Below are 22,874 nucleotides of genomic sequence, written 5' to 3'. Positions count from 1 at the left end.
AGGGAGGGAGGGAGGGAGGGAGGAAGATGAAGGCAAAAGAGAAGATGAACAAGAAAAAAAACCAGGAAAGATTAAGTAGAAGAGGAAGGAAAAGAAAATAAAGACAGAAGCAAAAGGACAGAGAGGGGAGATGGAATGAAGTAAACACATGGGAACACATGAGAAATGAATACAATGAGAAAGCCAGAACAAAAAGAAAAATGAAAAAGATGTGTGGAAAACAACAGCAGGACCATGGCAATGTCCCCGACGAGACGAACCATGGAGAGGAAGGGCAGAAGCCAGAGCCCGCTCTCGGTCTGCACACTGTCTCTCCTCTGGGCGAATGAAGTCATGGCTGATGTCACCGCCTCTGAGTCACACACCCACCAAGGGAGAGGTGGAAAGAGCCCCTGCCTGGTGTTCAGTCCCACCCTCCTGGACAAGAGGGGTTAATTCACGCCTCATCCTCTGGGACGCTGTCTAGTCTGGTCCTGATGTGACAGAAATGAGGACACTTCTCCTCTGCCGAGGGAGGACACTGCAGCCATGTGAGCACTGGGTTCCACCTCCAGGCCCTTGAGATGGAAGAGTCAGAAAAGGTGGGGCAGATAGTTTCCAGCTTTTCTCTGACCGTGGCTGGGGTACATGGGCTCTCTCCATGTGCAGAAGGGAAACTCCCATCATGAATAGCATTGAATACACAGATGGGACTCAAAAGGTGCTTTCTGATGGACTCCCTGAACTGCCTTCCCATGTACTGTACTTGTAGCCCCAGGAGACCTTTCCTCCTACCGTCCTCTATCCTCCTTTCCACCTCTCCAGCATCAGTCCACCTACCTGACCTGCCTGCTGCAAACCGCCCCGAGTGCTCACCTACAGCCTCTCCACCATCAGCCCCAGCTTACACACCACCTCCTCCTGACTCGTCTCCCCTAAGGGGGGCGTACTTTCACAGGGACCCAAATTCCATCCAACTTAAAGTGCACTGTGGCTCTATTTCTGCCCCTCCTCTCCCTTTGCTAGAAAATGAGCAGCTTAAGGACAGGGACTCTAATGTTTACTGCTGTATTTCCAGCACTTTACAAAGTACCTGGAATAAAGTCCATTTTCAATAAATGTCTGCTGAATGAACGAATGTCCCTGTTTGATTCTGGTGGGAACTGATTAGCACACCCCGTTCTTAGACTTCTAAAATGTGCACTCATTTGGGGAGCCTGGATGGCTCAATCGGTTAAGCATCCAACTCTTGATTTCAGCTCAGCTCATGATCTCACAATTCACAAGATCAAGCCCCACCTTGAGCTCCATGCTCACAGCATGGAGAGACTGCTTGGGATTCTCCCTCTCTCTTTCTCTCTCTCTCCCTCCTTCGCTCCCTCCCTCCCTCTCTCTCTCAAAATAAAAAAACTTAAAAAAACATTAAGAAAATAAAAAATAAACTAAAATAAAATGTGTACTCATAGTCATCATCCTGAGCATGTTTGTTGCTGAAGACCAGACCCCATAAGTCACCAACAATAGCGTCAGTGAAACTGCTCTGGAAACGTCTGCTAGGGGCCTCTGAGGATGGATTTACTCTCTCTCTCTCAGGCTCTTACACTCTCCCCAGGACTTGGCCTGTGAGCTGTTATGAGCACACACTTGAAAAATTTTGAGTTAGATCCCAGTTTGACCACTCATGAGCTGCATGAGGTGAACCTTCTCAGCTTCTTGCCACCTGTTCAAACGGGACAGTAATACCTGTGCCCCAAGCTGTCCGTAAAGATTAAGCATGCTGGCTTTTTTTTTTTTTTTTAAGTGCCTGCCCCAAAACAATGTGAATTTTTCCCTTCATTCTTGGCCTTCTTACCTGCATCCAGAGATAAGTATATGAAAAACAGACCTAATTTCCATTCTACTTCTGTCATATACATCAAAAAATACATCACTATACCAGCGCTCTACAACTTCCCAAATACCTTCTAAGACACAGAGACACAATACTGCCGTTAACACCATTTTATCGACAGGAACAGGAGGCCCATAGTGAAGAGAATTGCAGAGAGTAAGTGAAAAGCTTGAGTGAAACCCTGGCCACTTGAATTCCAAGGCCAATACACTACTGTCCAGTTGCTGCTTCCCAGGACAAGGGAGGTGCTCAATAAATACTTGCACAGTGATTCACTCTTTCTCAGGTCCATGGGCTTGTCTCTGACCCCCAGCCAAAGCAGACCACACGGCTTCATGCCAAGCCAAGTGCAGCAGGGTTCACTCGGGTCCTGATTCTCTTCTCATCTATCTCAGATCCACAGAATGCCAGCTTTGCAGGAGGACTTCAGGGGTCATGGAGCCCAGGTGCTCCCAAATGCCAGACCATGGACTGGTGCTAGTCCATGACCAATAATTTTCACGAGTCAATGGTGAAGCAATAATAATAATTATATTAGGGAAGGTAAGTCATTATTGAAAATATTATGAATAATTAATTGGCAAAGAGATCTTATTTCCTAACTGCTTGCTTTGCTCTACTTGGGCAAGCTCCAATACTCTATACATACACGTATCATTATTGGGAGAAAATGTCTCTGCACCACAGTTCAGACCCTCTGGCAAAGCCTGAATGGGAGACAGAGGCCAGGGAAAGCAGAGCCACGAATCCAGGCAGCCCTCTCATTCCCTCTGAACACTCCCTCGTCTTGCATTTTTGAGCCAGTAGACACTGACTGTTGAGATTACAAAGCTTGGAAGCCAAACTAAAGCAGCTTTTTAAGAGGGTGTGCGTACGGGTACTGATGGGGCTGCAGAGTTGAGATCAGACTTCTTTACCGAGGTCAGAAGGATTCAGGAGACATGGGCTTTTTTTTTTTTTAATTTTTTTTTCAACGTTTATTTATTTTTGGGACAGAGAGAGACAGAGCATGAACAGGGGAGGGGCAGAGAGAGAGGGGGACACAGAATCGGAAACAGGCTCCAGGCTCTGAGCCATCAGCCCAGAGCCTGACGCGGGGCTCGAACTCACAGACCGCAAGATCGTGACCTGGCTGAAGTCGGACGTTTAACCGACTGCGCCACCCAGGCGCCCCAGGAGACATGGGCTTTTAAGGAGATCCCTGAATTGCATGATCACTCAACCAACAGAATGGCTGCAGCATGGTGCACAGAGATAATCCTTGAACGAGGTCTTTGCCAAAGAGATGCTTCCGGGACCCTCAGGTTCAAACGAGGTAAGGAACTAGTTACATCATTTACTCATTTTTTTTGAACTACAAACACTCAAGATGAATGCCAAGGGGAGGAAGAGGCCAGCTCTTTCAGAGGGATCTAATGTACGAGACATGGACGAAGAGAAATGGGCTGGAATTTGTGCAATGGAGGGTCTTAGGCATGATTCTTTACTTGTGAGTCTATCTAAGGACAACTTAGATAACTTTTCATTGTAAAATTCATATTTCACTTCAAAATTTCAATCAAAGTTGTTATCTGGGATTTGAAACCTGAACTAGAAGAACTAGCTCTTTCTACCAAGTGTCTCATCTGTATTAGATGCAACAGTCAGTAAGTGGTAATCTACTTAACTTCCTTTATCCTCACCTTCATTATCTGCAAAGGAAGTGATAACATCTACCTCACAGGACTTTCAGAAGAATTAAGTAAGATAGCAAACTTAAAAGCACATGGTAGATATTTAATAAATATCTAGGATAAGTAAAAATAATAACATAACATAAAAATAAAGTACAGGTGTTGACGATGCTTACAGATAGCAATCAAACAGGGTCAATATCTTAAACAGAATTAAGGATCTCAAAAAGGTAAAGGGTCTTTAACATCTCAAACTGCTTTCAGAAGTGTAATGATGTTTCAACTTACCGCAAAAACTTAAGGTGGACTGACGGATGGATAGAGGGACAGATGGATGGACATACACATGCTAAAGCAAGTATAGTAAAATGTTAATGGCAGAATCCAGGTGATGGTTCTGAGTATTCACTATAAAATTCTTCCAACTTTTCTGTATGTCTGAAGATTATAATAAAATGTTGGGGAAAATGGCTTTCACAGCCTTTTCCTTGGTCTTTGACTTGGGAGCAACTGGAGATAAAGGACACTCTTGGCTTCCACTCTGTCTCATCACCAAGGACATTGTCTTCTACATAGTAGTTACCGGACAAAAAGTGTGTTTCAACAATTAAATAAATATGTCCCTACAACAATAGAACAGTTATTCTCATTTTGGAGAGAGAAAAAAAAAAAGTAAAACCAAGCTATATGTTTAGAGAAATGAGGTTGACTTCTCTTTCCAGAAGAAGCCCATCTATCATCTTTCCTAACTTCTGGCCTGCCTCCTCCCTTGCCTCAATCAACTATCTACCCTGAGCTTCCAGATTTCCAAGGTGACAGTTCACCTCAATGAGGCTGATGGTGCTTATGAGTTCCTCTATCAGGACACACATCCAATGTGTTGCCTTTTTTTTGTGTCTTTTCTAAAGACACTATTTCCCTTCAACAGGTGCATTTTAGCCACTATAAGAGAAGAGGTTTTTTTTCAATTTTTGTTTTATATCAAATCATCCCATGTGGGCATAAAAGCAGCCAAACTTAGCAATCTTGTTCTTGCCTCTCTGATTACACTGGCAACACCTAGATGTAGCAGACACCCCTGCACAGTGGTCAGGAAGACTGGCAGAAAAGCTAGGCACATGGGCCTCACCGCTCCAGCCCCAAGTCTGGCTCTGACCAGGGAACATGAGTTCATTTAGCAAATATTTATAGAGTATGATCTCCATGCCAAGCATTGTTTTAGGTTCTAGGGATACAACAGCCAGGTATGGATAGAAAGATCTGGTCCCTGCTCTTAGCAAGCTAAAAATCCATCAACCCAAATGAGAAGGAACATGGTAGAGCACGAAAAAAACAAGACACAATTTAGAGGCATGTGAACCTTCACTGAAGATGCAATCCTAATCCCTGTGGACAATCATTTCATTTCTTTGAGGCTTGTGTACTCATCTGTAAGATGGGACAAATAGTAATATTTATCCCACAAGTCCATAGCATAGATCAAATAAAGAAAATATACATTGGGGAACCTGGGTGGTTCAGTCGGCTGAGCGTCCAGCGCTGGCTCAGGTCAAGATCTCGCAGTTCGCATCAGGCTTGCTGCTATCAGTGCAGAACCCGCTTCGGATCCTCTGTACTGCCCCTCTCTGCCCCTCCTCTGCTCACTCTCTCTTGCTCTCCCAAAAATAAATAAACATTTGGAAAAGAAAAAAAAAGTTTCTTTTAAAAAGAAAAGAAGGAAAGAAAATATACATTAGTCTGCCTTAAGCCATAAAGTAAAATACAAAATTTGGTATAATAATAGCTGACATTGGGGTGCCTGGGTGGCTCAGTCGGTTAAGCGTCTGACTTTGACTCAAGTCATGATCTTGCCATTCCTGAGTTCGTGCTCCGCGCTGGGCTCTGTGCTGACAGCTCAGAGCCTGGAGCCTGTATCAGATTCTGTGTTTCCCTCTCTCTCTCTGCCCCTGTGCTGCTCGCACGCTCTCTCTCAAAAATAAACAAACATTGAAAAAAAATGTTTAAGTAATAATAGCTGACATCTATTAAATGTTACTAGTTATCAGACCAAGCCCTTTTTTTGTTGTTATTGTTGGTCTGCTTTTTAAAATTACTTTGTTGGACTATAAAACTAAAACAATACAATACATATTTGGCATAAGTCAAATATGCAAATGCCAGGATGATAAGGAAAGGATTCGCTGTCCAGGTAAATAAAATGAAGGCAGGGCACCAGCCTTAACACTCCATTTTTATTTAGTTCCAAGCCTAGTTGATGGGCAGACCACCCTGGAGAGAAAATCCACAAAAGAGGCCCTAACAACAGCTGACAACACTGTCCACACTGCTCAAAGGCTGGAAAGAATCTGGTCTGAATGTAACAGGGCCCCGGTATAAACACCCATAAGAGAGGCTGTTTGATTCAGTACGTAGGTGTTGGATTCTCTTGCAGGGTAAAGGAAGCAACTTCAAGGGTTATGCACCTCAAGACACAAAGACACAGGAGAGAGGCCTGGAGGAGTCACTGCCTCAATGTGAGGCCTTCACTTCACACACAAAATAAGCTATGACTCAAAGTAACACGACTGCAGCCAAGGGGTGGTTCTGGGGTGGAAAAGAGTGGTAATACTCCAAACTTCCTTTTCCACAAAGGGGAAGAGAAAATGAACTTACGTTTGGTCTGCAGTAGATCTTTACTTGGGAATGGAACAGATGGTCAGATGTACACAACAATCAAAAATGGCACGATAAACAATTTGGTACATTCGTTCACCAGTTCATCCATCCCTCTGTTAAAATATTTCCTGAGTGATCAGTGTTAGATGCTAAGCAGTGCCCTAGGCATTAGGGACACAGAGATAAATGAGACGTAATATGGTGTAATAAGTTCCAGGGCAAGGGTAAGGGGAGGATGCCATGGGGGACAAAGGGCAGGACCCTAATCAACACTCGATGGAGAAAGCCAAGGAAGGCTTCCTGGAGTCTTGAAGAATTCTAAGTTTTTCCAAGTGAAGGAAGAAACAGTAAGTTTGCCAGGCAAAGGAAAACCCTGAGCAAAGACTCAGAGGTGTGTGAATATGGGTACAGCATCCCTAGAGCCACTGACCAAGAAGTTTGCCATCTGGAAAATCTTTCCACTTCTCTAAGCATTTTGTTATGGGAAAAGTAATGATGGATTCCTTGAACAAATTCCCACAGCCTGGGTCTCAAATCCAAACGCCTAGAGGGTAGTGCTGGAAAAGGAAATGAGCAAAAGCAAGCTGGGTGGGGATGGCTGTGAAATGAAGGACACTTGCCCCTTCTGAAGGGGGCAGCCCATACTCAGCACTGGCCAATTCTTTCCACATGGGAATGCGGGCCCAGGACTGCCAAATCCTTTTGTTATTTCTTCTAAAGAAGCAGAAAATCTGGATTTTTATGTGAAATTTCTTAGTTTTTAAATGTTGAAAACCAATTCCAAAAAAAAAAAAAAAAAAAGAGAGAGAGAGATTTTTTTTTTTCAAGCATAGGGTAGGTCAAACAAAACCCATCTGGGGACCAGATTCAGCCTGTGGGCCGCCAGCCTGCAGCCCCTGGCATGTTGCAGGAAACGAGCGGTCTCAGAACAGGCAGTGAAGGCCAGTGAAGGCAGGCCGGAGCTGGAGACAGGCCGGATTTGGTGAGAATCCTGGCTCTACCATTTATTTGCTGTGTAGCTTTGGGGAAGCCACATAAGCCCTCTGGGTCTTATTTTCCTCATCTGTATATTGGGATAATAATACTGTGTCAGTGTTTTTAAGGAAAACAAGCCTAAGAAGAAAAAAAAAATCCCATGCTAAATAATGAAGCAGTATAAACCAGAAAGGTTAGCCAGGTCTATAAGATTATTTTTTTAATGAAAAGCTACTAATAAGTAATAAAAGCATGAGCACTGTGCTATCACAGTAGCAAACTCTTCCAACCATAGATGGTGACCCATTATTAGTGGTTTTTGCATACATAGCCAGGTTTTTGTTTTGTTTTTTTTTTTACTGATCATTTCTTAAAACAAATACATTCCTAAGACCACACATTCAGTCTTGTATTTTTTTTCCTTTTAACATTATAATGTCAAGTGTGTTATTGTTAGACAAATATTTATTACCTACTCAGTACTATGCCGGAGTGATTTTTTAAGTCATAAAACAGATGTCATACCTATGCTTAAAATCCATCAAACATTTCCCCCTGCTATTAGAATAAAATCCAAATTCCTGCCCATGGCCTCAAGGTCATGCAGGAGCTGGCCCCTACCCACTGCTCCAGCCCACTGTCCACTAGTCTCTGCCTGGCTCACACCCTCGCAGCCCCGCTGACCTCCTCTGCTAATCTCACAGGTAACTTTCCTCCCCTCATGAACCTGCTGCCCTCTCTTCCTGAAAACCTCATCATTCAGGTCAAACAACACCTCCCAAGAGAGAACACACCAGCCATGCCAAATCTGCTTATCTGTGTTTTTCTGTTTTTCCTTCACAGCGTTTACCAGAAAATATAATCACTTTATGGATATATCCTTGTCTATTTTCTGCTTCTCTATACTAGAATCTAAGTTCTCAGAAGCCTACTCAGGGCTCTCGCCTGTTTTGTTCACTTTGGAATCTTCAGTGCCCAACACAGTGCCCATCACATGGGAGACTATAAACAGTACTGGTTAAAGGAAAAAAAAAAAAAAAGAACCCACCAGCCATTGTTCCTGGCCTCGGGCCCTCCTGAAGTTATCACTTACAAATTCTTCCCTGAACTAATTTATCCAAACCCTGCAAGGCCAACACTGGAAGAGGAAAGCAGTAGGGAGAAATGGTGATAAGCCTATATTCTACATGTGAAATGCCAAGGTTCCGATCCTAGCTATTTATTAGCTGAGTGACCTTGGGCAAGTTGCATAACATCTCTGAGCTCATTTTATCATCTATAAGAGAGGATACTTACTTCGTACGGTCGAGGTGAGGATTAGAGGAGTTTAACACAGATAAAATGCTTGCAAAAGTGCTAGATGTAAAATGAGCACGACATACACTTTGGCTACTCTTTTCACCTGTTGCCTTATTCTGTTCCTATTGCTTAGATGAGTTTGTATCTTTCTTCTCCAATCACACCGCGATTTTTTGAAGGCAAAGACCACTTCTGGATTCTCACAGTGAATGACAGAGGCCCCACAGGATGGGGATGGGGGCAGACCAGTGGTATGGCTCCTGACGCAGGTTTGCTCACATGGTAGGAGACTCTGAGTAAGCCATTTGACATTTCTGAGCCTAAGTTCCCTCATCCATAAATAAAGATCATATCTACCCCCACAAGACGGGTGTGAAGATTAAATAAAATAATCTTTGTGAAATAAAATAATGCTGATGGTGGAGGCAATGGTGAATTTGGGGGGAAATAGATGGCATTAGGTAAATCTGCTTCAAGTTCAAAGCTGGCTGCCTTCTGGTGTAGGTATTACACATAGGATGTGGATGATTCACATAAATGAATGCCTCCGAAAATATGTTTTGTATGATGGATGGTACTGTATTTTGTCTCTGATGGTCTCTGACAAACTCATGGTGGTTTTTAGATGTTTTCCTTAGTTATTAGTCAAACAGGAAAAATACCACTCATTACAGCCAGCTACGTGAAATGAGATATTCTAGTGTTTAAAATTCTCTCAGTTGGTGATAGGATATTACTGACATGCCTATCAGTTGACACAAACATTTTTAAATACAGTGGAAATGAAGATTAAACTACTATTTGAATATACACTTACAGAAAATGCTTTACAAATATCTGACTAAATTACAATAGTTCCACCAGGCTGATGTTACTATCCTTTTACAGCTAAACACTGAGACTCAGAGAAGTTGATTTACCTTTCTAAGGTCCCCAAACTGGTAAAGGGCAGAGAAAGACTTAAATGCAAGTATGCCCGACTTCAAAGCCTGTACCTTTGTTACAGAACTGTGTTTTCCCTGCCAAATTTCCTCAGTATCTTGTATTAGGTCCATTGCTAAGGTCTGATGAATGTAGGTGAACAAGTAATAGATCTATACCTGCAACTTCAAGCCGGAATAACTAACAGAAAAAGACCATAGTACCTACCATAATTGCCATTAAAAAAAGAAATGGTGTATTTCAAAGAAAGGAACTTGAACATTATCTTTCACAAAGTTTCAAGACAAGAAGAAATCTACGATAAGACAACAAATGTTATTACATTGTCAAGAAGAATGGAAGAACAAAGCCAGACAAGCCACTAAAAACAGCTGAGGCAAGCCTCTTATGTCACAGAAGGGACTAGAACCAGGCTTTCCTGACCTCCAACAGTTTTGTTTTGTTTTTTTTTTTTTTTTGGTTTGTTTTTTTGTTTTTTGTATTTTTTTCCCAATAGTTCCTCCTGTAAAGAACTCCACTGATTTCTTCCACAGCTAGCACCAAGTTCTCAAACCACCTCTCTGGGCATGCCAACTCCCAGCTTGCTCCAAGGAATCTGTATACACAGGAAAAGGCACGTTAGAAGCACAGAATCATTTTTTCAGTTTCCCAGTACATTATCAGGGGAACAGAAGCAGAGAGGCACGGACTGTGGAGATGGGAGGGGCAGATGTATTTTCTAAACCCATCAATAAAACCCTCTTACATTCCAGCCCAGTTGGTTCCAGTTGGAACGAACAATGAAAATCTCAAACTAAAACGATTAGCTTTCTGCTCTGCTGACAATGGCAAAAAGAGAAAACGAGTTAAAAGTCGGGTTGGAATATCTCCATGCAGCCCCTACAAGCCAGTTAATTATCTTCCATTAACACTGAGCTGTCAGAATCTGCATCAGCCGTTAACTCTCTTGACCTCCCTCAGTCTGCACCTTGTTACCCTACAATGTTTCATGTTTATAAAGATAGGAGACTCCAGCTGTTCCAGCCTGACAGAACTTAATTTACATTTGGCCTTCATTAAGATGAGAGTCAGAATCATTGAGACCAAATGGAAAAGCCAGACTGCTGGGGGTTATGAAAAATTCAAATGGCATTTTTCCTTTTATCTGACAATTCTTATTAAGGAGACATGCGTCAACCTGAAACACACAAACCTTAAATGTAAAGGACATGATTAAAATTCCATATGGCAGAACCAGGACCCAAGTGACTTTGCCCAAGAGCTGCGGTGGTCCTAGTATATCACTTGTGTCTTCTGGGAAGTCTGAACTCCAGATTCTGTCCGACTCTCTCTGACATCCGATTCCAGGCTAAGGGCAAGGAGCCCGTGAATGACAGCAGTACTGAGGTGAGCAGCCAGCTCCAACTCTGCCATCTAGCTCACCCCTCACGGCCGATCAGCCCCGATGTCCTGCTGAAATGAGCCCCTAAAAATCCTGGAACCTATCTCCTCTCCACCCCACAGTGCCTACTTCACACCTCATGACTTCTCACCTGGAGAACTGCAACACCCCCCTTAGTGAGCCACCCAAATTATTCAACAACTGTTTACTAACTACCTACTATACAGCAGACATTTGACCAGGGGTAGAGAAACAGCCAGGAACAGAACGGACAGGCTCTCCCTCCCCAGATGGATGACAATGGTTGGAAGACCCAAGCACCATGCAAATCATCATACAAAATGATACATCGTGACAATTTATGAAAACATACAATGAAGTAAGAGACTGTGACAAGAGACCTCTGATTTATTTGAGGGTCACGGAAGGCTTTTCTGAAGACATGACAATAAAGCTAAGACCTAAATGATGAGTTAGGATCAGTGTTGAGCACAGGAAAGAATACTCAGGGGCAGAAAGCACAGTATCACGACATCATCAAGACCAGGGGTCAGCAAACTTTTCTCTAATGGTCCACAGAGTAAATATTTTCAGCTTTGCAGGCACACAGTCTATGTCTCAAGTCCTCAGCTCTGTCACTGGGATGCAACAGCAGCCACAGACGATACATAAATGAGGGTGGCTGTGTTTCAATAAAACTTTAGGGCCACGAAAGTGTGAATTTTACATAATTTTCACAAGTCACAAAATATTATTCTTCTCTTGATCCTTTTTCAACCGTTTGAAGTCAAACCCATTCTTTGCTCCCAAAACATCCAAAATAAGCAGCACGACAGACGTGGCCCTTGGCCTGGAGTTTGCCAACCTCTTTGAGGTGGCAAAGAACAGAGTGTGTCTGAGATGCCCTGACTGCATTCCTGGGGACAGAGTGAGCAAGACGAGGGAGGGATACACCTAAGCAGAGAGGGTAAGGGGAAAATGACGTCACACACCATCTTCTGGGCCATGTTACAAATCTGGGGATTTATCTTAAGAGCAAAGTAAAGCCAACAAAGCACTGTGATCAGGAAAGTATGAAGACTAGTTCCTAATCCCACACACACACACATTTTCTCACCCCTAATCCAGTCTCTTCATCCCTGCCAAAGGGATCTCAGATATTCCCTCCCCCTTGCTTAAGAACCACTGACCACCAAATAAGCCCTGAACAAACCAAGCCCAGGCTACCCACCGGGCCTCATTTCCTACTACACTCAGGAAAGTATCCCGGGCTCTTGTCCCGGGACCTACATACCTTACCAAAAACGAACCATAGTCTTGCTCTAGAATTTCCTCCCCATCTTCTCCTACAGGCTAAACCTCCACTTATATCTTGAGACTCATCTTAGAGAACTCCTTCTGGAAGCAAATTGTTTTCCCCGAAAGCACTTTGTGTATTCCTTTATCAAAGTGATTAGCACGTCCTCTGACAGCTCTGGTTCCATGCCCCCCCCCCTTCTTTGCTTCCCCACCACTGCCCCAGGGGACTCTGTGCCCCTCAAGGGTCAGCCCCATTCTCTCTGTGCTTGCGTCCTCAGTGCCTGTGACATTGCTGGTTCACAGGAGAACCTCGGTTAATATGCGGTAAATTAAAGAGTGAATAAAGAGTAAACACATGACAGCACAGTGAGCTTAGCACAGAGTCTTACGTTCTGACTCTGTGAAAGCACTCTAACCTCTCTGTGCCTCCATCTCCCATAGCCCCATTCAAAAGAACACACTGTCTCCTGATTCTCCATAAATGGGTGTTCTTCGGAATACAAGGGCAGTTTCTAGAATCAGAAGTGATTTTATAAGTCTGCGGGCCAGCAATGCTTTACAGAGGGATTTCAGTGCTGCAACACATGATGGGCGGAGCTGGGATTTGGAGCCCAGTAGACGTGGGTTTAAATTCTGGCTCTACCATCTGTTTAGGACAATCATATAACTCTGTCAGCCTCAGTTTCCCATGCTGTCCATCAGGCAGAGCTTGTTAAGATTAAATCAATTAAGGTCTACAGAACACAAAGCAGAGAGTGGGGCAGTGCAAAGTAGTTGTATCTTCCAATTTGTATTTCAGGATACATTTACGTCAGGTTTGCAAACTGGTCCAGACCAACTCTCTCACTTTATAGACAGAAAAAGTGAGGCCTAGGGCACCTGGGTGGCTCAGCCGGTTGAGCATCCGACTTCGGCTCAGGTCATGATCTCACGCTCTGTGAGTTCGAGCCCCACATAGGGCTCTCTTGCTGTCAGTGTGGAGCCTGCTTCAGATCCTGTGTCCCCCACTCTCAATGCGTCTCCCCAGCTCTCTCTCTCTCAAAAATAATCTTAAAAAAAAAAAAGCGAGGCCTGGGATGCGAACTGATTTGCTCAAAGGTACACAAGGTGATGGTCAGTGGCGTCAAAAACTCCTGGCTTCTACAACGTAGTGTGTTTTCAAACTCTTAGTAAATACAGAAGCCGTTTTTGCAAATTAAAGGTTACAAAACAACTCCATATACTAAACAGATAACAAGCCAAACCCACCTTGATTATAGATTCCCTCTTTGCTTCTCTCTCTTCTGCCCACTGTGGCAATCCAAGGACACATTCTCAGCACTCTTACACTCCCCTCAAGCCCCATTTACATTTTGAGTCATCAAAGACTGAGACCACCTGAAACCCCAGAGCCAGTATATGAATCACACCAGGTCTTACTCATTAGATGGATACTCTCCTCACCAGGCCACCTAGGGACCTTCAAGTCCGAGGTTCCCAAAGGACTTGAACTGTCTCCCACATCCCTCTCTACCGGGAACCATTAAGCTGACATCACCATTCTCCACACTTCATAAAGGATCTGAACATCTGGAAACAGGAACCACCTGCAAGTGCTCTGTCCGGAGATCACCGTATCACACAAGGACATGGAAACTCAGGTTCAGGTGACATGAGAAAGGGGTATCCTAACATGCCACCAAGGCCAGATTAATCCTCAGATAAAAGTGCATAGAGAAAGAAGATTCTGGTCAGAAGATCTGGACTTCAATCCCAGCTCTGCCACTTTCTATCTGGAACGGGAATCAGCAGCCTTCCCGAACTCTGGGAGAATCCTGGTTATTAAGAGAACTGATTTTGGGGTCAGCTTCCACCCCTGGCTCTGCCACATACTTAGGTCACTTTCGAGGGAGTTGGTTCATCTCTATTAGCTTTAGTTTTCTTGTCCACAGACAACCTTCGCCCCCCACCCCACCCAAAAAAGAGACAACCTCTACTTTCATAAGGCTGCTGCTAGGATTCAAAGAGACAATCTGCCAAATACTTATTACCATGCCTACATAAGGTTAGCACCTAAAAACAGGAATGATTTATCTGCAATTCAATCAACAAATTGGGATCAACCTCCCTCAGAGAGCTGCTGCGAAAAATCAAAAGCAACACACTTCAGCATGGTGCCTGGTACAGGCAGATCCATGATAAGTGAAATCCTTGGCCGTAATTAGTGTCCTCTCTCCACCCTATGGGCTCACCTCTTTCAGCCACAGAAGCTTCGGGGCTTGCATTTCCACTGACATCACGCCCCCAACACACTGCAGGACGCCGTGCTTGGTTTCGTTGATCCTGTGGACCTGACTCACCGCCCGGTGGTCCAGCCACATGATGATGTTTCGGTGGGAATCCCCTAGCAGAAACAAGGGAGATGAGGGCACACGCACATACTTAGCCTTCAAGTTCAACGAGGCACTTCCACAGTCCCAAGGGCACAAAGCTGCACAAGTACGACAACTTCCTACGTAGATGGCAGCAAGTGAACGGGCCACCACCATCACGAATTAGTACACTCCACCCTAAACTTGGATGTGCCTTCCGGTGAGGTGTCCTTTACAATGCAGCCCCCGGGGTTAAATGTCTACACTAACAGTCAAGATCTACCAATTAATTAGATTCTCACTGATTCGCTCCCAACTTCTTCCCCACCTTTCCTATTCCTACCCCTTCTGTTCCAGAAAAAGTTCCCTGGGTTTAACCTTAGGAAAAGAGCTATGAAGTAAGCCTAAAACAATCCTTGGCTTTTTAAGATCTGTCTCCGTTAAAAATGGACAAGCACTTCAACGGAATAATACATCCAGCATAACAAACAGACCACATCCATATAATGGCTTTTATCTGCTTATATTCCCACTTCTCCTCGTCACTTTAATGAAAATTAATTAACTTAGGTGTTTACTTCCTCTCAGATGCTTTGGTGGAGTGGGAAACACTGGAATTTTTTTCAGTTTGGGGATCAGGCAGACCTAATGGGGAATGCTCACTAGTTCAGTTACAGGCATAGATACACTGAAAAAGTCATTAAAGTTTTCTTAGCCTAAGTATCATCATCTATAAAACAGGGATAACCACACTTAATAGCATATAAGGGTTAACCGGGATTTTTCATTCACTGAACAAGATACCACGCATAAAGGCAAGTACCTATCACGTAGTAGGCTCTAAAGAGAGCAATGATGTATTTTTTGCTAATATTGCTAATAGCAAATATTTATAAAGCTCTGTGTGTGTGTGTGTGTGTGTGTGTGTGTGTGTGTGTGTGTCCCCCAAGCCCTGTGCTAAACATGTTATACACATCGTCTCATTTAATCCTCATAACAACTCTCTGATCCAGGTCATTTTCCATGACACGCTGACTCCAAGATTTACGACCTGCCTACTATCTCACAGCTTGGAAAAGCATATAGCATGCTTTGAAATGGATCTGTGCAGGGAACGGATAAATAAATTCGTGAAACAAATTTAAACTCAAGCTACGCCTATCAACATGAATAACGATACCAGCTGGGATATTTTTAAACACCATATATACTGCTTGTTGCTGAGGGCATACACGTATGTGGTGAAAACACAGAAACAATGTGTTTGGGAGCGTCAACAGCAGCATGGTCACCTGCCATGCAGAGGGGAAAGGCGTGGGCTGAAGATTCAAGGAGTTCCTCCTTTAAGAAAAAGTCTACTGTCCCAAAAATAAATAAAAAATAAAATAAAATAAAATAAAAAAAAAAAAAAACGTTGAGAAAAAGTCTAGCAGAGGCTCCTGGGTGGCTCAGTCAGTTAAGTGTCCGACTTCGCTCAGGTCATGATCCCAAGGTTCATGGGTTCAAGCCCTGCGTCAGGCTCTGGGCTCACAGCTCAGAGCCTGGATCCTGCTTCAGATTCTGTGTCTCCCTCACCCTCTGCCTCTCCACCCACCCCCTCCACCCTCTCTCTCTTTCAAAATAGAAAAAAAGTCTGTGGCAGACATGGCAAATTTCCATCGGCTTATCCTCAGTAGTGGGGACACAGAAGGCTGTGAATTTTATTTTCCTTACTTTGCTGTATCTCTGAAGAAAAATCTTTAAAACTGAAAGAAAAAATGCCCACCTAGGAAAATATCTAAATCAGGTCATCATCACCATGATGAGGCAAGGATTCAGTCTCTGCTTTGCCTGCCTGGAGAAGGTTCAGGTCCCACAAAAGCTCCTCAAACAACAGTAATACTTTGAAATTAAGAGAAAGTACATGAGACCTTCCAGAGCTACATCTACGATTTGTTTTTAAATAGGTGAGTGATTATACTGTATAACATCACTACCTAAAGCTTCGGTTCTCAACCCTCACTGCACATTAGAACCACCTGGGACAGCTTTAAAACCACTGATGTCCAGGGGGTGCCTGGGTGGCTCAGTCAGTTAAGCATCCGACTCTCGGTTTCGGCTCAGGTCGTGCACGATCTCACGGTCTCGTGGGTTCAAGCCCCGTGTCGGGCTCTATCCACACTGACGTTGAGGAGCCTGCTTGGATTCTCTGTCTCCCTCTCTCTGCCCCTCCCCCATTCGCACTGTCTCTCTCTCTCAAAATAAATGAATAAACTTCAGAAAAAAATACTGATGTCCAAGTCCCATCCCAGAAGCATCAAAGAGTCAGAATGTGTGTGTGCAGGCACACACGCACGCATGCATGTGGGGGGGGGGGTGTGTAAAACAGGGACAACGTGAGCACTGCTTTTTAAATACTGTATAAATGTATCCACTGCTAAACTTTCAATTGGAATGACAGACCCATCAGTTACTACTGCCTCTAAAGGAAGAGGCTCTTTTTTTTTTTTTAATTTTTTTTCAACATTTATTTATTTTTGGGACAGAGAGAGACAGAGCATGAACGGGGGAGGAGCAGAGAGAGAGGGAGACACAGAATCGGAAACAGGCTCCAGGCTCTGAGCCATCAGCCCAGAGCCTGATGCGGGGCTCGAACTCACGGACCGTGAGATCGTGACCTGGCTGAAGTCGGACGCTTAACCGACTGCACCACCCAGGCGCCCCTAAAGGAAGAGGCTCTTACAACACAGAACGACACCCTCAAATTGTGAGAATCAATTAGATTATATATATACGATGATTATTAATTAATAAGTTGCATTGTGGACACCAAAGAAGAAGTTCATCTTGTCAGTTCTTCTAGAAAATCACAATGGGTGATTCACAATCACAACCTGGGTGGCTCAGTACGTTAACCTGTTTCAGCTCAGGTTCGTGGATCAAGCCCGCGTCGGGCTCCATGCTGACAGTGCGGAGCCTGCTTAGGATTCTCTCTTTCCCTCTCTCTCTCTGCCCCTGCCCTGCTTGCGCACACGCTTGCTCTCTCTCTCTCTCTCTCTCTCTCTCTCTCTCTCTCTCAAATTAAATATTTTTAAAAATCACAAATCAATGATTCCAATGACAGCTCTTTTAACCTTTCACTGAGCATCTACACATACCGGGCACAGTGGTAGATGCTGGGATACCGAGAACATGCCACAGTCCTGCCTGTCGGGAGCAGGTGGCCGGATTGAGGAAAAAAAAAAAAAAAGAAAGAAAAGAGTACCCAGCGTTGACAGCCCAAACACAGTGGGGCGGGCAGCCCAGAGGAGCAGGAGCACAGAGAAGGCCATGGAGAGCTGAGCCCAAGGCCACACAGGGAGCTGCCAAGAGGCAGGAAAGCTTTCACATAGTTCTGAAAAGGGCTGGCCGCCAGTTAGCCAGGTGAAGAGAGGGGGAGCGAGGAGGCCTACACAATAGAGTCAGCACATGAAACAAAGCACAGACCTAACCGTGTGTCATGTTTGGAGAGAACTGGGAGCAGTTGCTAGGGCAGAATTTGGGTTACACAGTCAGTTTACCGACAGGGAGATCATTCATCCATGTGTTCATCCACTCAATATTCTGAACACCTCACAGGAGGTGTGCCAAGCACACTCGAGGGAAATTACTATGAAATAGCAAAAACATCTAAATATTAGGTTTCTCTTGCAGAGTAGCCTAAGTGGTAACTCCCTCCCCGATCCTGAATTTTCACCTGCATTTCTTCTTGCTCCCAAGAGCTCCTGTGGCTGCGATGACCCAACCAGAGTTGTGCTCTGAGTTAGGGGGAGCCTGCAGAGTAGGGAGCACACAGCAGTGGTAGCACAGTCCAACTGGGGGGCTGTCTGACCTTCGAAGGAAAGAAGATCAGGGCGCCTGGGTGGCTCAGTTGGTTAAGCATCCAACTTTGGCTCAGGTCATGGTCTCAGTTTGTGAGTTCGAGCCCCGCATCAGGCTCTGTGCTGACAGCTCAGAGCCTAGAGCCTGCTTCAAATTCTAGGTCTCCTTCTCTCTCTGCCCCTCCCCTGCTCATACTGTCTCTCTGTCTCAAAAAATAAATAAACATTTAAAAAAAAAAACAAAAAAAGGAAAGAAGATCAAGCAAGACAAGGCTAAAATGAGAATATCTTATCATGTAGTAATGAGTAGTGTTCTTAAACTATTGTACTTAATTTACTTAGGCTTTTGTTGTTGTTGTCGTTGTTGTTGTTGTTACCATCTTTAGATTTTTGCCAGTTTTGTGGGTTTGGCTTTAATGGTGATGGTTCATTTCCTGACCCCACTGTCTGCTCCCCACAATCACTCCACTCAGCCAATCAAGAGTTGGTCACTGCCATGCAGGCCTAAGAAGTCTTTAAAACAACCTGTGAATCACCTTTATAATTCAAATGTCATTTTCTAGGACAGGATAATCCATTTCAGATAAAATCTAACCTTAAGAGAACCTGCTGAAAGGCAAGAAACTGGTAAGGGGTACCGGCAGCTGGACACATTTGATGAACAGGTACATTTTAACCCTTTTGGTGAAATAAAATTGTTTCAACACTTATCATTAGGGCTGCAAGCTAGCTACCCTTTAAACAGAAGGTCTGTTAACAGGAGACAATTCCACCTACAATAAGAAAAAAGATGGCACCCGGAGACGGTACATATGTAAGCAGGTTTAACAAGGAACTCTCTTCTTCCACAACAAGTGCTCTTATTCCTAGTATTTCAGCTTCCATTTAGCTGCACCAGTGATTCTCCACATATCAGAGCATGGAGGAAACTTTAAAAACGTTGATGCCCTTGCCTCACCACAAGCCCACTGAATACAAATCTTGAGGGTAAAGCTCACAAATGGAAAATTTTGAAAGATCCCAGGTTGATTGTAATATACGGCCTGAATTTAAAACCATGTATGTTAGCAGACCAGAGGTATACGTCCTTGAAACCTAGGGCTGTTAACAGCTCAAGTCCCACCCCAAATGTGAACTCATCCAACAGTATCCCTGAGAGACTATCACTTCATCGCTACTTAAGCCAATCAAGGAAGCGCTGACAGCCTCCCAAAGTGGCCAGCTCCATGGCTGCCCATATCTCATAAATGGAGTTCTTGCTGCTGCTGAACTGAGGTCTGTTAGTCCAGCCCCATTCCTTTGGTTTGTGCTTTCTAAACTGGCCCGGATTGAGGCTGTCCCGCACTCTTGGGCCAGAACGATGCCAGGCGAGCCAGTGATCAGCCACTGAGATCAAGGAACATTCATAATCATCTCTGATACCACAACACTTAATAAGACAGGGGTTGGTATGTGGGAGGTGCTAATAAAGGTGACAAAAAGGGAGGAAAGTGTGTGTGTGTGTGTGTGTGTGTGTGTGTGTGTGTGTGTGTAAAGATGGGCATCATTACCACTGTGCTCTAACAATTCATCCACTTGCAAACTTTTTCCAGCACATGGAATTTATGAAAGTCACTGTTCTATGCATTAGGTCCATAAAAGTGAGTGTGGCACAGTCTCTTTTTAGGAATTCATAATCGGATGGAACAAGTATTTCTGAGCATTCAATGTCAGGCTCTCCATCCTCACAGCAAAGCTATGGTTCATTCTTCCAATTTTTTCAGAAAATACAGAGGCAAAGTGACTCGCTCGAGGTGTCATGGCCTAGCATCGGGTGAGATATGATCTGGGGCCTTCCTGACCCCAATTCCAGGGTGTCCCAGTGTGCCCTAGTGTCCACGGCCATCTGCTAAGAAAGGCACTGCTACGGCAGTGTCCGCTGCTGAAGGTTCTCAGACACAATCTTTCCCAAAACGCATCTGCAATCGCTGCCTTGGCAACAACCAACCGATGATGCCTAGAACCACACTCCTTAGATGGAACACGCAATTTCTAGTTCTCTGTGGCCTCCACCACTCCCAAATGTCTTCTGCTCATTCAAGATTAAATATCAGTTGCAATTCATCTCGACAGATATGCTATTGGTTGTTCTCAAACTTTTGGGTTGCAACCTGAATGCTAGCACTACTGGCTAAATTCTCCCAAGAGGGATGGATCTCGACCCATGAAAAATTTCCGATGGTGGACCCAAGTGGAACATACAATTGAAACAGCTCACCACTGTACTCACAAGTCTCTGCTAAGACAGCACCATTAAGTAGGAATGCCTTTGGTCTGAGTACTGAAAATAGAGAAGCCAGTCTGTTTCCTGCTTGTGTGTGACGTGTGGTCCTGTCTGCCCAGTTCTACTTCCTTTAAATGGATTTGGCTCACCTACTCAAATGAAGGAGCCACAGGGGCCTCATACACAAAGGAACTGCAGGCATGGACACTCCCTTCCCAGAAAATACCCAGACCACTCGCCTGTTTCAAGGGCTGCTCACTCGGAGCTAACGATCCCATGTCCTTCCTTCAGTGAGCTCCCCACTGTGGCTCTTACGCATTAGTGAACCAAGTCTCTCCCTAAACCAGCCCCTATGTCACCAATCCTACCAACTGTTCTCGAAGCTCGTAACCTCCGGGACATGATTCTGGCCTCAGTGTGCCACCTCTAAACCTCATCCTTGGCAATAAGAGACACCTGACTTCATGTTCCACCTGGGGCCCAACCAGTCTCCCACCACCAGGGAAAGAGAGGGAGATGGTCCTACCTTCATGGTTTACTGGTAAAGGACGAAACTGCTTATCCAGAACAACCAGAGAACATGTAGCATCAAACCCAAGCCCGCGGATTCGGTTTACATCGATCCCTTGGACAACTTTCTGTTTTAAAACAAATAAACAGAAACATAAATTACAAGGCAGGCTTTAAAAGACTGAAAACAGTTATGACTAAAACAAATATGACTAAACAGAAAAAATACTTACGACAGAAAATAGATAAAAGTTCAATATAATTAAAATAACAGAAGATCCTGTAAGTTAGTAAGACAAAGACAACCAATCTAATTGGAAATAAAGCAAAGGACATGGCAAGTCACTTCATAAAATAAAAAGAAATAGTCAAAGAGCATATAAAAAGATTCCCGACTCCATTTAAATAAATAAATTAAATTAATGCAAATAAAAACACACTAATCTTTGCTTTTCACACGGGCAATTATGTATAAGACTAACAGTAGACAGTAATGGCAACTAGGGAGAAGTAGACCTTCTATTACATTATTCTAACAGTGTAATAATTTAGTATAAATTTGAGAATTTCACTGTATTTATTAAAATTAAAAACCTGAAGGGTGCCTGGGTGGCTGAGTAGGTTAAGCTTCCGACTTCAGCTCAGCTCACAATCCCACAGTTCATGGATTCAAGCCCCACATTGGGCTCTGTACTGACAGCTCGGAGCCTGGAGCGTGCTTCAGATTCTGTGTCTCCCTCTTTCTCTGCCCCTCCCCTGCTCGCACGCTTGCTTTCTCACTTGCTCTCTCTCTCCCAAAAATAAATAAACATTAAAAAAAAAAAGCATAACTTTTGACCCAGCCAACCCACTTCTAGGAACTTACTTTAGTGAATTATTAGCATAAGTAAAGTTGTATGTGGATGAAAGTTAACTGTAGCACTGCTTAAGAATATATTTAAAATTTAGAGAAACTATTTCCCATTAAATTATGGTACATTTGCAAAATGGAATATTCTACACCCACTAAAAAGAGGTAGAGAAGTAACTTCTGAGTGTGGTACTTTGTAGAGGTTGGCAAATCCTCTTTGCAAAATAAAAGTATCAAGCTGGACAAAATCATCAAAAACAACCGTTTGGGGGCTATGAAACTTGAATAAAGCAACATTTATTTATTCCTGAAAAATCAAAGCATTTAATTTTTGAGAAGGATTTGTTCTTGAAAAATCAAAATTATACTTAAAACATTCCCACAAATACAAAACAAAACAAAACAAGAAACTCTAGAACTAAAATGGCTCCACTGGGAAATTCTGTTAAACATTCAAGGAAGAAACAATACCATTCTTATACAAACTTGTTTAGGATATAATGAAGGAGGGAATATTTTTAAACAAATTCTACATGGCCAGAATTATTCTCATACTAAAGCCATAAAAAGACATCAAAAGAACAGAACACCACAGACCAGTATCTGCCATGAAAGTAAGTGTAAAAATCCTTAACAAAATACTAACTACAAAGCAAGCATTATAAACTATGATCATCTGGAGCTATCCCAGGAACAAAATGGTAATTTAATATCCATAAACCAATTAATGTAGTACATACATTACTAGAATAAAGCACAAATACCAAATGATCATCTTAACAGAAGAGGAGAGAGAAAAACAAAACAATCCATAAACCCAGAGGCAAGTGAACTTCTACAGCCAGATAAAGAGCATCTACAAAAACCTATAGTTAATATTTTACTTCATGATAAAATGAAATGATTCCCTCCTATTATGAACAAAGAAAAATGTCCCTTGCACCACTTCTATTCAACTTGTAACTAG

The 22,874-nt window shown here is 43.5% G+C and overlaps 1 protein-coding gene across 11 annotated transcripts in view; it reads right to left on the bottom strand.

Annotated features, from left to right (window-relative positions):
• The window catches only part of FGGY (FGGY carbohydrate kinase domain containing), a 427,457-nt gene that overhangs the window by 368,818 nt on the left and 35,765 nt on the right, over positions 1 to 22,874 (bottom strand). For 8 of the 11 annotated variants that reach the window (XM_040470413.1, XM_040470412.1, XM_040470410.1 and 5 more), the window contains 2 exons: positions 21,074 to 21,185; positions 14,326 to 14,477 (listed from right to left, as the gene is read on the bottom strand). The exons of 1 other annotated variant lie outside the window; for it this stretch is intronic. In XM_040470413.1, the coding sequence (XP_040326347.1) occupies positions 14,326 to 14,477; positions 21,074 to 21,185 (264 nt within the window). The remainder of the gene's footprint in view (positions 1 to 14,325; positions 14,478 to 21,073; positions 21,186 to 22,874) is intronic. 2 more of the 11 variants (XM_040470421.1, XM_040470418.1) reach the window with 1 other exon arrangement.

The sequence above is a fragment of the Herpailurus yagouaroundi genome, unplaced genomic scaffold (assembly GCF_014898765.1).
Source record: "Herpailurus yagouaroundi ecotype Mexico unplaced genomic scaffold, PumYag 77, whole genome shotgun sequence".
NCBI lineage: Eukaryota > Metazoa > Chordata > Mammalia > Carnivora > Felidae > Herpailurus > Herpailurus yagouaroundi.
Note: the sequence above shows the minus strand (reverse complement) of the source record. Positions and strands in the feature narration are given on the sequence as shown.